The sequence below is a fragment of the Oncorhynchus mykiss genome, chromosome 3 (genome assembly GCF_013265735.2).
Source record: "Oncorhynchus mykiss isolate Arlee chromosome 3, USDA_OmykA_1.1, whole genome shotgun sequence".
Taxonomy (NCBI): domain Eukaryota; kingdom Metazoa; phylum Chordata; class Actinopteri; order Salmoniformes; family Salmonidae; genus Oncorhynchus; species Oncorhynchus mykiss.
In genome coordinates, this window is record NC_048567.1 from 5754708 (window position 1) to 5766672 (window position 11965).

An 11965-nucleotide genomic window follows, 5' to 3' on the forward strand; every position below is an offset into this window, starting at 1 on the left:
TGACCCCTCCCTGACCCCTCCCTCCCTGACCCCTCCCTCCCTCCCTGACCCCTCCCTCCCTGACCCCTCCCTCCCTGACCCCTCCCTCCCTGACCCCTCCCTCCCTCCCTGACCCCTCCCTCCCTCCTTGACCCCTCCCTCCCTCCCTCCCTGACCCCTCCCTCCCTGACCCCTCCCTCCCTCCCTGACCCCTCCCTGACCCCTCCCTCCCTGACCCCTCCCTCCCTGACCCCTCCCTCCCTCCCTGACCCCTCCCTGACCCCTCCCTCCCTGACCCCTCCCTCCCTCCCTGACCCCTCCCTGACCCCTCCCTCCCTGACCCCTCCCTCCCTCCCTGACCCCTCCAAGTTACTTCTGAAATAAAGAAAAACACATACAATTAAAATACATAAACTGCGATTGAAAAAGCATTTAAAAACATTACAGATATAGTCAGTTAGTTTCATTGATTGCTATATTTAAAATGAATCTATATGGTATGAACACCAATAAGGAACGTGGAGTTGGCCTCATATAGAAATACTGGGGAGCTTGCTTGCATGGACTGAAATTTTAAAACCATAGAAATCAATGACTTGGGGATACTTGTGAGAAATAGGTCTAAAATAAAATGACAGACATAGGGGCCCATTAAAAAAGATATATCATATTTCTGTAAAAAACGATTCTGGCATTACTGTTCCCTTTCCTTACTAAAGAGTTTGAATTTAATCATATTGTCATTCCTTAAACTGGCTAATAAATGATGTCGACTTTTAAAACGATTTCTTCCGGTTAAATAATGTAACTGTACTTGGGTTTGACTGTAAATAACTGGATAAATATTGTTCTTCAACTCCCAAACCATTTTTTAGAGAGAGATTAGATACAGCATTTTGCATAGCTGGAGCCATCTTGATAAGATGCAAGTACAGATAGGTGCTCATCCCAGTAACACTGAGAAATGCAGGAATGACAGTCAGTGGTAAGGCAATACAGTGATCTTAAAATCTCATAATAGTCTATTCCAGGACTCTCCAACCCTGTTCCTGGAGAGATACCCTCCTGTAGGTTCACTCCAACCCCGTTCCTGGAGAGATACCCTCCTGTAGGTTCACTCCAACCCCGTTCCTGGAGAGATACCCTCCTGTAGGTTCACACTCCAACCCTAATCTAACACACCTGATTCTAATAATTACATGGTTATAAACTGAACCAGATTAGTTACAACTGGGGTTGGAGTGAAAAGCTACAGGAGGATAGATCTCCAGGAACAGGGTTGGAGTGAAAAGCTACAGGAGGATAGATCTCCAGGAACAGGGTTGGTGAAAAGCTACAGGAGGATAGCTCTCCAGGAACAGGGTTGGAGTGAAAAGCTACAGGAGGATAGATCTCCAGGAACAGGGTTGGAGTGAAAAGCTACAGGAGGATAGATCTCCAGGAACAGGGTTGGAGAGCCTTGGTCCATTTCTATCAATGAGTGGTCCCATTCCAAGCAGCTCCATGGTCCAAGGAAACAGAATGTATACAACACAGACCATGTCTCCTACAAAAATGGTCCCACTGCTAAGAATAAAAGCTCTGAATAAGCTGTTAAAACTACTGGAGATTCCTTTCCTTCCTTTAAGCAGATATAAGGTGGCCCTCTGATAGTCTTAGTGTGTTGCCTGTTTGCGTGTGTAAATGTGGGAGAAAGAGACACCAGTGTTACACTCGTTAGGTATCCCTGGGCCTAGTCTGCTTCGTTCTGTTCCCTGTTGAGTTTCTCGGCCTCTGCCACAGGGGCCCCACCGTTGCTTGCGGCTTGCTGGTTGGTCTTTTTAAAAGGAAAACCCCTGGTCTTCACAAACCAGCCAGCATCCACCAGGAATGCCACAGTGGCCAGGAAGCCAAATGCCTGAAAATAAATAGTAATAAGTTATTACTAAGTATTAACATTAGTAAAACATCTTGTAACAAACAAACAAAAAGGTTATCCTTTCAATCTAAACCCAGCTTGGTTTGGGCTGATATTTTGCCTTCATTTGAAAAAACAGTAACCAGGACCCTGAGGTATGAGGACAGTCTGAGTGAAGATGTTCATTTACCACAGCAGCATTCTCCAGGTCAGTTCCACCATTATCTGAGGCAAACACAATGGAGGCGATGAGGAAGAATGCAGCCATCAAAGCTGTGTACACAAAGTCCTGCAAGAGACAAGTCAGCATGGTTATATACACCAGCATACATTTAAATGGGAATACAAGTATCCTCACACACACACACACACACACACACAAAGTCTTATGAATGATAAACATACAAATGTTAGGCAGGTCAGTGGGCCTCATGTATCAACATATGTGTATATTCATACACACACACACACAACTCACCAGGGAGGGCCAGCAACTGATGCCCACTCTCTTGTGCAGGGTGGTAGCGAGGAGGATGAGGAGGAGAGCTGTGAAGAGGAAGGCTGTGCAGCTGACAAACTCAAAGAAGTACAGCGGAGAGCAGCTCATACAGTTCGTCACTACCTCTTCAAGAATGAAGGCCACAAACGACAGGAGCTGAGGACACACAAGTCAAAACTAACTGACTACCCCAGTCTCAACAACAGATGGCACTGTAGTACTACCAGAGCTAAAAAATATATATATATATTTTTTTTTAACTAGGCAAGTCAGTTAAGAACAAATTCTTAATTTCAATGACAGCCTAGGAACAGTGTTCAGGGGCAGAATGACAGATTTGTAACTTGTCAGCTTGGGGATTTGAACTTGCAACCTTCCGGTTACTAGTCCAATGCTCTAACCATTAGGCTACCCTGCCGCCTACCCTAAATGGGAAGTTGTGTTTTTTGTCTCAGATATAAAACAGGTTAGAGGTAATTTAGTGTCGTCAAACATGCTTGAGTACTGATGAACTCAGGATTTTGTCTTCTGATGCTATATTTATATGTTGTGCCAATATAGTGACATCAGTAGAGTTGACTGAAGAATTGAGTGACTATCATAGCCCTATGTAAATGAGGGTATATGTAAATGTCTATATACTTCATGTGTTGTTCAGAGTTGGGCTTGGAGGAAGGGACAACTCTTTAATGTAATCTCCACAATGAGAGGATTCTTCTGGTGTGACCATCACAGTGTTCTTAAAAGCTCATCACAGCGTGATGGAAGCACCACATACTGGCTCTATTCATACCGCACCACACACAAAATAGCTTTTTCATGTTGCCATTAGAACGGTGACCAACTAAAGGATCCACCCCTTTACAACACCCACAGACCCCATTTTGATTTCTCAATAGCCACTACTAATAAATATTCCTAAGAAAGGCCACAAGGCCAGCAAAAACACACTTGAACTGACTCATGCGGTTCCTGCTTTTTGTTTTCGTTTCCTTATCTATTGTTTGGAAGGAACAGGCCAGACAGCATACTGCTCTGAGGATCTGTTCCCACGCCAGACAGCATACTGCTCTGAGGATCTGTCCCCACGCCAGACAGCATACTGCTCTGAGGATCTGTTCCCACGCCAGACAGCATACTGCTCTGAGGATCTGTCCCCACGCCAGACAGCATACTGCTCTGAGGATCTGTCCCCACGCCAGACAGCATACTGCTCTGAGGATCTGTCCCCACGCCAGACAGCATACTGCTCTGAGGATCTGTCCCCACGCCAGACAGCATACTGCTCTGAGGATCTGTCCCCACGCCAGACAGCATACTGCTCTGAGGATCTATCCCCACGCCAGACAGCATACCGCTCTGAGGATCTGTCCCCACGCCAGACAGCATACTGCTCTGAGGATCTGTCCCCACGCCAGACAGCATACTGCTCTGAGGATCTGTCCCTACGCCAGACAGCATACTGCTCTGAGGATCTGTCCCCACGCCAGACAGCATACTGCTCTGAGGATCTGTCCCTACGCCAGACAGCATACTGCGCTGAGAATCTGTCCCCACGCCAGACAGCATACTGCTCTGAGGATCTATCCCCACGCCAGACAGCATACTGCTCTGAGGATCTATCCCCACGCCAGACAGCATACTGCTCTGAGAATCTGTCCCCACGCCAGACAGCATACTGCTCTGAGGATCTGTCCCCACGCCAGACAGCATACCACGCTGAGGATCTGTCCCCACGCCAGACAGCATACTGCTCTGAGGATCTATCCCCACGCCAGACAGCATACTGCTCTGAGGATCTGTCCCTACGCCAGACAGCATACTGCTCTGAGGATCTGTCCCCACGCCAGACAGCATACTGCTCTGAGGATCTGTCCTCACACTATTCAGCTAGACAGTGCTAAATGGCTACCGAAAACTAAACGATAGACAGCAAACATGTTCTCACTGTAATACGGTGCTGAGCAGAATGTGCCATATGTGTGTGTGTCTATAAAAACAGTGGCTAAACTGTACAGTATGTAGGCCTTTGTTCCATATTACAAGGTAAAATGCACCATGGTCTGTTTCCCCCGGCCATAGTGTTAATGAAGCCACAGCTCTATATCTGCAGTTTATTACATGACCCTACAGTCTGACATCAACACTGTTATAAAGACTGGGCCTCCTACTCAAGAGGACATCTTCTGCAGCACCTTTAACACTTTCTTTACAGTCTGTTGTGTGTGTGTGTGTGTGTGTGTGTGTGTGTGTGTGTGTGTTTAACTATTCTTGTGGGGACCAGTTAAATAAAGGTTAAACCAAATTGAATTTTTATTTTTAAGTACCCACAAGAAGAGTAAATAAACAACAATTTTGACCAATTGGGGACATTGAATGTCCCCACAAGGTCAAATGCTATTTCTACGGGGTTTAGGGTTAAGGTTAGAAATAGTGTTCAGGTTAGAATACGTTAAGCGTTAGGAGCTAGGGTTAGGTTTTTGGGATAAGGTTAGGGTATGAGTACAGGTTAGGGAAAATTAGATTTTGAATAGCACTGAATTGTGTGTTCCCACAAGGTTAGCTGTGTAAGACTGTGTGTGTTCCCACAAGGTTAGCTGTGCAAGACTGTGTGTGTTCCCACAAGGTTAGCTGTGCAAGACTGTGTGTGCTCTCCACAAGGTTAGCTGTGCAAGACTGTGTGTGCTCTCCACAAGGTTAGCTGTGCAAGACTGTGTGTGCTCTCCACAAGGTTAGCTGTGTAAGACTGTGTGTGCTCTCCACAAGGTTAGCTGTGCAAGACTGTGTGTGCTCTCCACAAGGTTAGCTGTGTAAGACTGTGTGTGCTCTCCACAAGGTTAGCTGTGTAAGACTGTGTGTGCTCTCCACAAGGTTAGCTGTGTAAGACTGTGTGTGCTCTCCACAAGGTTAGCTGTGTAAGACTGTGTGTGCTCTCCACAAGGTTAGCTGTGTAAGACTGTGTGCTCTCCACAAGGTTAGCTGTGCAAGACTGTGTGTGCTCTCCACAAGGTTAGCTGTGTAAGACTGTGTGTGCTCTCCACAAGGTTAGCTGTGTAAGACTGTGTGCTCTCCACAAGGTTAGCTGTGTAAGACTGTGTGCTCTCCACAAGGTTAGCTGTGTAAGACTGTGTGCTCTCCACAAGGTTAGCTGTGTAAGACTGTGTGTGCTCTCCACAAGGTTAGCTGTGTAAGACTGTGTGTGCTCTCCACAAGGTTAGCTGTGTAAGACTGTGTGCTCTCCACAAGGTTAGCTGTGTAAGACTGTGTGTGCTCTCCACAAGGTTAGCTGTGTAAGACTGTGTGCTCTCCACAAGGTTAGCTGTGTAAGACTGTGTGCTCTCCACAAGGTTAGCTGTGTAAGACTGTGTGTGCTCTCCACAAGGTTAGCTGTGTAAGACTGTGTGTGCTCTCCACAAGGTTAGCTGTGTAAGACTGTGTGCTCTCCACAAGGTTAGCTGTGTAAGACTGTGTGCTCTCCACAAGGTTAGCTGTGTAAGACTGTGTGCTCTCCACAAGGTTCTATGAACACACAACTCTAGCAAAGTGTTGTGTTGCAAGAGAAAGAGCAGAGAGTTAAAAAGCATTAGATTTGAGGGTTCTTTGTGGCTTTAAGCGGGAAATGCTTTAAATGACATTAAAATCCACAGATATTTATGTCCAATGAGCTTGCCAAGCATTCTTGCAATGTTGATCATATTTGGAGGAATCCATCGTTTCTCTCACACACAGTAAGAAGGTCAAACAGCAAGGCTTAAAATAACCCTGGTAATGACATTTTGCATCTGGCTGCTAATTTCATTTGCAGTGCACCGCTAGATGGTATTGCTAACACCTGACTCTGATTAGCTTGACTAAGGACCCAGTGATCTGAGGAAGACAGAGCCGTGTCATCACTGTCTGTCTCCAGACTGCAGTTCCACAAGAGACAAACTCTGAACCAACTCAGATTTCCTGCTTCAGAAGGAGATGAAATTAATTTAAAAATTGCCTGGACTAAGAGCTCAATCACAAACTATGGCAACTAGTAAACCTCCACCCCTAACCTGCTTACTCACAGGCCAACCTAATAGTACAAGAGGTGCCCTCACCCAAACAAGCCCTCCCTCTGCAGGGAAAGAGTTTGTTTCAAGATCTTGTTAACTGGGGAGAAATACAAGATAGCAGCCATAAACCATGTGATTTGAATTCAATTGAAGATCACATTTCACTGCAGTTAGGAAGGCAGTCAAATAGTTGAAGCCTTGACATTGGGGTCTAGGAATAAGAGTAAGCCATTCATGATATCCAGTTCAAATGTAGACATGTCACAGCTCTGCCACTTGTGATGACCAGCGGGACACAGAAAGGGGTCAAACATGAGTCAACAGCAGTCTCCTGTAGTATCCTCATCCAATTCAACAGCAGTCTGCTGTAGTATCCTCATCCAATTCAACAGCAGTCTGCTGTAGTATCCTCATCCAATTCAACAGCAGTCTGCTGTAGTATCCTCATCCAATTCAACAGCAGTCTGCTGTAGTATCCTCATCCAATTCAACAGCAGTCTGCTGTAGTATCCTCATCCAATTCAACAGCAGTCTGCTGTAGTATCCTCATCCAATTCAACAGCAGTCTGCTGTAGTATCCTCATCCAATTCAACAGCAGTCTGCTGTAGTAGCCTCATCCAATTCAACAGCAGTCTGCTGTAGTATCCTCATCCAATTCAACAGCAGTCTGCTGTAGTATCCTCATCCAATTCAACAGCAGTCTGCTGTAGTATCCTCATCCAATTCAACAGCCGTCTGCTGTAGTATCCTCATCCAATTCAACAGAATTCCAAGCTGTAGTATCCTCATCCAATTCAACAGCAGTCTGCTGTAGTATCCTCATCCAATTCAACAGCAGTCTGCTGTAGTATCCTCATCCAATTCAACAGCAGTCTGCTGTAGTATCCTCATCCAATTCAACAGAATTCCAAGCTGTAGTATCCTCATCCAATTCAACAGCAGTCTGCTGTAGTATCCTCATCCAATTCAACAGCAGTCTGCTGTAGTATCCTCATCCAATTCAACAGCAGTCTGCTGTAGTATCCTCATCCAATTCAACAGCAGTCTGCTGTAGTATCCTCATCCAATTCAACAGCAGTCTGCTGTAGTAGCCTCATCCAATTCAACAGCAGTCTGCTGTAGTATCCTCATCCAATTCAACAGCAGTCTGCTGTAGTATCCTCATCCAATTCAACAGCAGTCTGCTGTAGTATCCTCATCCAATTCAACAGCAGTCTGCTGTAGTATCCTCATCCAATTCAACAGCAGTCTGCTGTAGTATCCTCATCCAATTCAACAGCAGTCTGCTGTAGTATCCTCATCCAATTCAACAGCAGTCTGCTGTAGTATCCTCATCCAATTCAACAGCAGTCTGCTGTAGTATCCTCATCCAATTCAACAGCAGTCTGCTGTAGTATCCTCATCCAATTCAACAGAATTCCAAGCTGTAGTATCCTCATCCAATTCAACAGCAGTCTGCTGTAGTATCCTCATCCAATTCAACAGCAGTCTGCTGTAGTATCCTCATCCAATTCAACAGCAGTCTGCTGTAGTATCCTCATCCAATTCAACAGCAGTCTGCTGTAGTATCCTCATCCAATTCAACAGAATTCCAAGCTGTAGTATCCTCATCCAATTCAACAGCAGTCTGCTGTAGTATCCTCATCCAATTCAACAGCAGTCTGCTGTAGTATCCTCATCCAATTCAACAGCAGTCTGCTGTAGTATCCTCATCCAATTCAACAGCAGTCTGCTGTAGTATCCTCATCCAATTCAACAGCAGTCTGCTGTAGTATCCTCATCCAATTCAACAGCAGTCTGCTGTAGTATCCTCATCCAATTCAACAGCAGTCTGCTGTAGTATCCTCATCCAATTCAACAGCAGTCTGCTGTAGTATCCTCATCCAATTTAACAGCAGTCTGCTGTAGTATCCTCATCCAAGTCAACAGCAGTCTGCTGTAGTATCCTCATCCAATTCAACAGCAGTCTGCTGTAGTGTCCTCATCCAATTCAACAGCAGTCTGCTGTAGTATCCTCATCCAATTCAACAGCAGTCTGCTGTAGTATCCTCATCCAATTCAACAGCAGTCTGCTGTAGTATCCTCACCCAATTCAACAGAATTCCAAGCTGTAGTAGCCTCACCCAATTCAACAGAATTGCTTTTAAAGACACCCCCACCCCGAACATATGCGCACCACACACACACGCTGACTTAAGCACGGCTGCTCTTTCATATAGGCAAACACGGTTTTGTCTAAAATGGTTTCCGACCCAGTCTCCTCTTTAATATGTGAGCTAGGTGATATGTCCAACTGTCCAATTGGAGTGCTGTTTTAGACAAGCTATATAGAGCTAAAGATACAGGATCTGATGTCAGCTACCCTCAACTGGTTACAGCAGCTCCATAGTGACTGATCTGGACTCTGAAATCTGAAAAACAACTTAGCTGTCTTAGGCCTGACAATCAGTTAAAGGATCCTGAGGGTCATCTCTATGCTGACAAATACCCCAGGCCATCATGAAGGGGATGTGGGAGGACTGGTGGTGGTGTGATGAGTGTGTTCTGATGGGTGCATCATCGCTGTTGCAACTGTTCTATAGAATGGTCTGATTTTCACATTTCAAGGAATAATCAAGAAAAACAGCTGACAATGGTCACACCCTAAGAAAGACAAAGGTTATGATTTACAAACTGGCCTGTTAATTGTGGGATAGACAACCCCCAGTTTCTGGGAGCCGGATCCAGTTACATACAAAACAATGGTAGCATTTGAAAATCTGCATATTCTATTTACTACACGCAGACCATCCACTTACAAGGAACGTGGTATCATAACTGGCAAGGGAGATAGTATGTAAAATGTCTAAGTATAAACACCTAACTTGTTCATCTGGTCTTATCTGGAGCACAAAGTAAACATGTGATGACACCACTAGATAAATGTCATATTGTCACCAGAGTTGATCTAACCCTGTTTTACTACTTGGTGCCATCAGAACAGACAGACAGATAGGAAGACAACCTTCTGGTCTCTCCTCTGAAATACACAGAGCAAAAATATAAAATGCAACCATTTCAAAGATGTTACTGAGTTACAGTTTATATAAGGGAATCAGTCCATTTAAATAAATGCATTAGGTATGCAGCTGTTGGTCACAGATACTTTTTTTTTTTAAAGGTAAGGGCGTGGATCAGAAAACCAGTCAGTATCTGGTGTGACCACCATTTGCATCATGCAGTGTGACATCTCCTTCACATAGAGTTGGCCAGGCTGTTGTGCGAAGTTGCTGGATATTGGCGGTAACATGAACACAGTGTCGTGCATGTCGATCCAGAGCATCCCAAACGTGCTCAATGGGTGACGTCTGGCCATGGAATAACTGGGACATTTTCAGCTTGCAGGAATTGTGTACAGATCCTTGCGACATGGGGCCGTGCATTATCATACTAAAACATGAGGTGATGGAGGATTAATGGCACGACAATGGGCCTCCAGGTCTCGTCCCGGTGTCTCTGTGCACTCAAATTGCCTTAGATAAAGTGCAGTTGTGTTCATGGCCCACAGCTTATGCCTGCCCATACCATAACCCCCCCACCACGGGGCACTCTGTTCACAATGTTGACATCAGCAAACCGCTCGCCCACACCATAACCCCCCCACCACGGGGCACTCTGTTCACAACGTTGACATCAGCAAACCGCTCGCCCACACAACGCCATATACAGGACAGGGTCTGTGGTTTTGAGGCCGGTTGGACGTACTGCCAAATTCTCTAAAACGATGTTGAACATTCAATTCTCTAGCTACATTCCTGCAGTCAGGAATGTCCACCAGAGTCAGTCAGCATGCCAATTGCACACTCCCTCAGAACTTGAGACATCTGTGCGATTGTGTTGTGTTACAAAACTGCACATGTTAGAGTGACCTTTTGTCCCCAGCACAAGGTACACCTGTGTAATGACTGTGCTGTTTAACCAGCTTCTTGATATGCCACACCTGTCAGGTGGATCAATTATCTTGGCAAAGAAATGCTCACTAACAGGGAGGTAAACAAATTTGTGCCAAACATGTTAGAGAAATAAGCTTTTTGTGCATAAGGAAAATGTCTGGGATCTTTTATTTCAGCTCATGAAACCAACACTTTACATTTGTTTGTTCAATGTTATGCTTGGATTAAGACTTGCCCAACACAGTAGAACATTAACAATAACAGTATCATAACAAGAACTATGACAAGAATATGACTTACCACTTCCACCACCTTTATCAAACATCTGACTTTATCCAAATTATCTGTTGGTACAATTAACCACTTTTTGGATTTGGTCTCTGAAACTGTTGTTGGACTGTAGACTGGTTCCGCGGCAGCCATGGTGTGACTGAAATGAATAGATTTGAAGAAAAAAGTACAACTTCAATAAGACTGCAACTATGTACTTCATGTTACAGTGTAGGCCTATAATTTATTAACAGTATCAGACCCGCGGCAAACTACAGAGCGAAAGCGAAAGCGTGGCATTTTGTTAACTTCAAAAGTCACGATGGAAGAAATAACTTGTTGTTAAATTTAGGGTAGCCTGTCACTGGACATTTACAAGTATCGACTGATACTGACTCAATGTAGTCGAAAATTCATCGCCTCCGTACTCAACTCCATCGGGTATCTTTGCTAGGGTAGACTGCATCAAACACTCACATAAGTGAGAACATGCAGCTAATAAAGATTCAATCAAATTGAAAGGGGAAACTAATAAAGGCTATAAAAGTATAAACGATGGACTCACGTGTCAAATTTGGAACAACCAACTGAATAGGTATGCCTTGGCGATAGATATCGTATTTCCACGACTTTCCAAAGCAATGCCCTTTGTTGTTGCGTTCTTGTTTAAAACCTAGATCCACACTTCCGCAAATGAACGGCTTGTCTACACCCCTGTCGTTAACAGAAGAGTATGGGGGGTTACAAGTGCCAGAATTAAGCTTAGGCAACTGTACCACCGTGTGGCTGTTGCCTACCATTGAACGTCTGACTGACATTACATGATACCAACGCCTTACTAACGTCTGCGTGACGCCTACATGTAACTAACATGTCGTCAGGATATATAGTATTTCACATTGTAATACATTACTCCTAAATGACATTGTATTATAGGATATATACATATTTTACATTGTAACTACATGCCATTCTGTGCTGGAGCTATGGGTTTATTTTTCCACTGACACTAGGCCTACACATTCACACTCAAACTGAATTGAATGGGGAATGCATAAGTACTTTTCATTGAAGAAGGGAAACGAGGTACAACATACAACTTTGATCAAAAACCTAAAATCATGCCTGACAAGGCCAATGAAATAACGGTATCCTAATATAGTCTGGATACAGGAGCAGCCTATTCTACAATAATGTAACTGTATATACTAGTATTATTTATCAAATTGATTAATGAAATTGTAAATGTGGGTGAGTACACTACTTCAATCAGCCTCACTGCAGCTGTTTTACCCACCACCCACACTGTTCTCTGGACTGTACATACAGTACCAGTCAAAAGTT

The 11965-nt window shown here is 44.5% G+C and overlaps 1 protein-coding gene across 1 annotated transcript; it reads right to left on the reverse strand.

The window, feature by feature from the left end:
- Window positions 1–352: 352 nt before the first annotated feature.
- LOC110535565 (CKLF-like MARVEL transmembrane domain-containing protein 6) lies at window positions 353–11416 on the reverse strand. Its single transcript, XM_036966773.1, has 5 exons — window positions 11187–11416; window positions 10652–10781; window positions 2355–2531; window positions 2067–2165; window positions 353–1876 (listed from the first exon to the last, which is right to left on the reverse strand). The coding sequence occupies exons 2-5, from the start codon at window positions 10772–10774 to the stop codon at window positions 1712–1714; spliced, it is 564 nt and encodes a 187-aa protein (XP_036822668.1). The 5' UTR covers window positions 10775–10781; window positions 11187–11416; the 3' UTR covers window positions 353–1711.
- Window positions 11417–11965: the final 549 nt, after the last annotated feature.

Excerpts from the sequence above, each read along its gene's own strand:
- LOC110535565 (XM_036966773.1), bottom strand. The coding sequence starts at position 10,774 with ATGGCTGCCGCGGAACCAGTCTACAGTCCAACAACAGTTTCAGAGACC. Across the intron at positions 2,532-10,651 it reads TGATAAAGGTGGTGGAAGTG|CTCCTGTCGTTTGTGGCCTT; the intron begins GTAAGTCATATT and ends GTGTGTCCTCAG. Across the intron at positions 1,877-2,066 it reads ACCTGGAGAATGCTGCTGTG|GCATTTGGCTTCCTGGCCAC; the intron begins GTAAATGAACAT and ends ATTTATTTTCAG.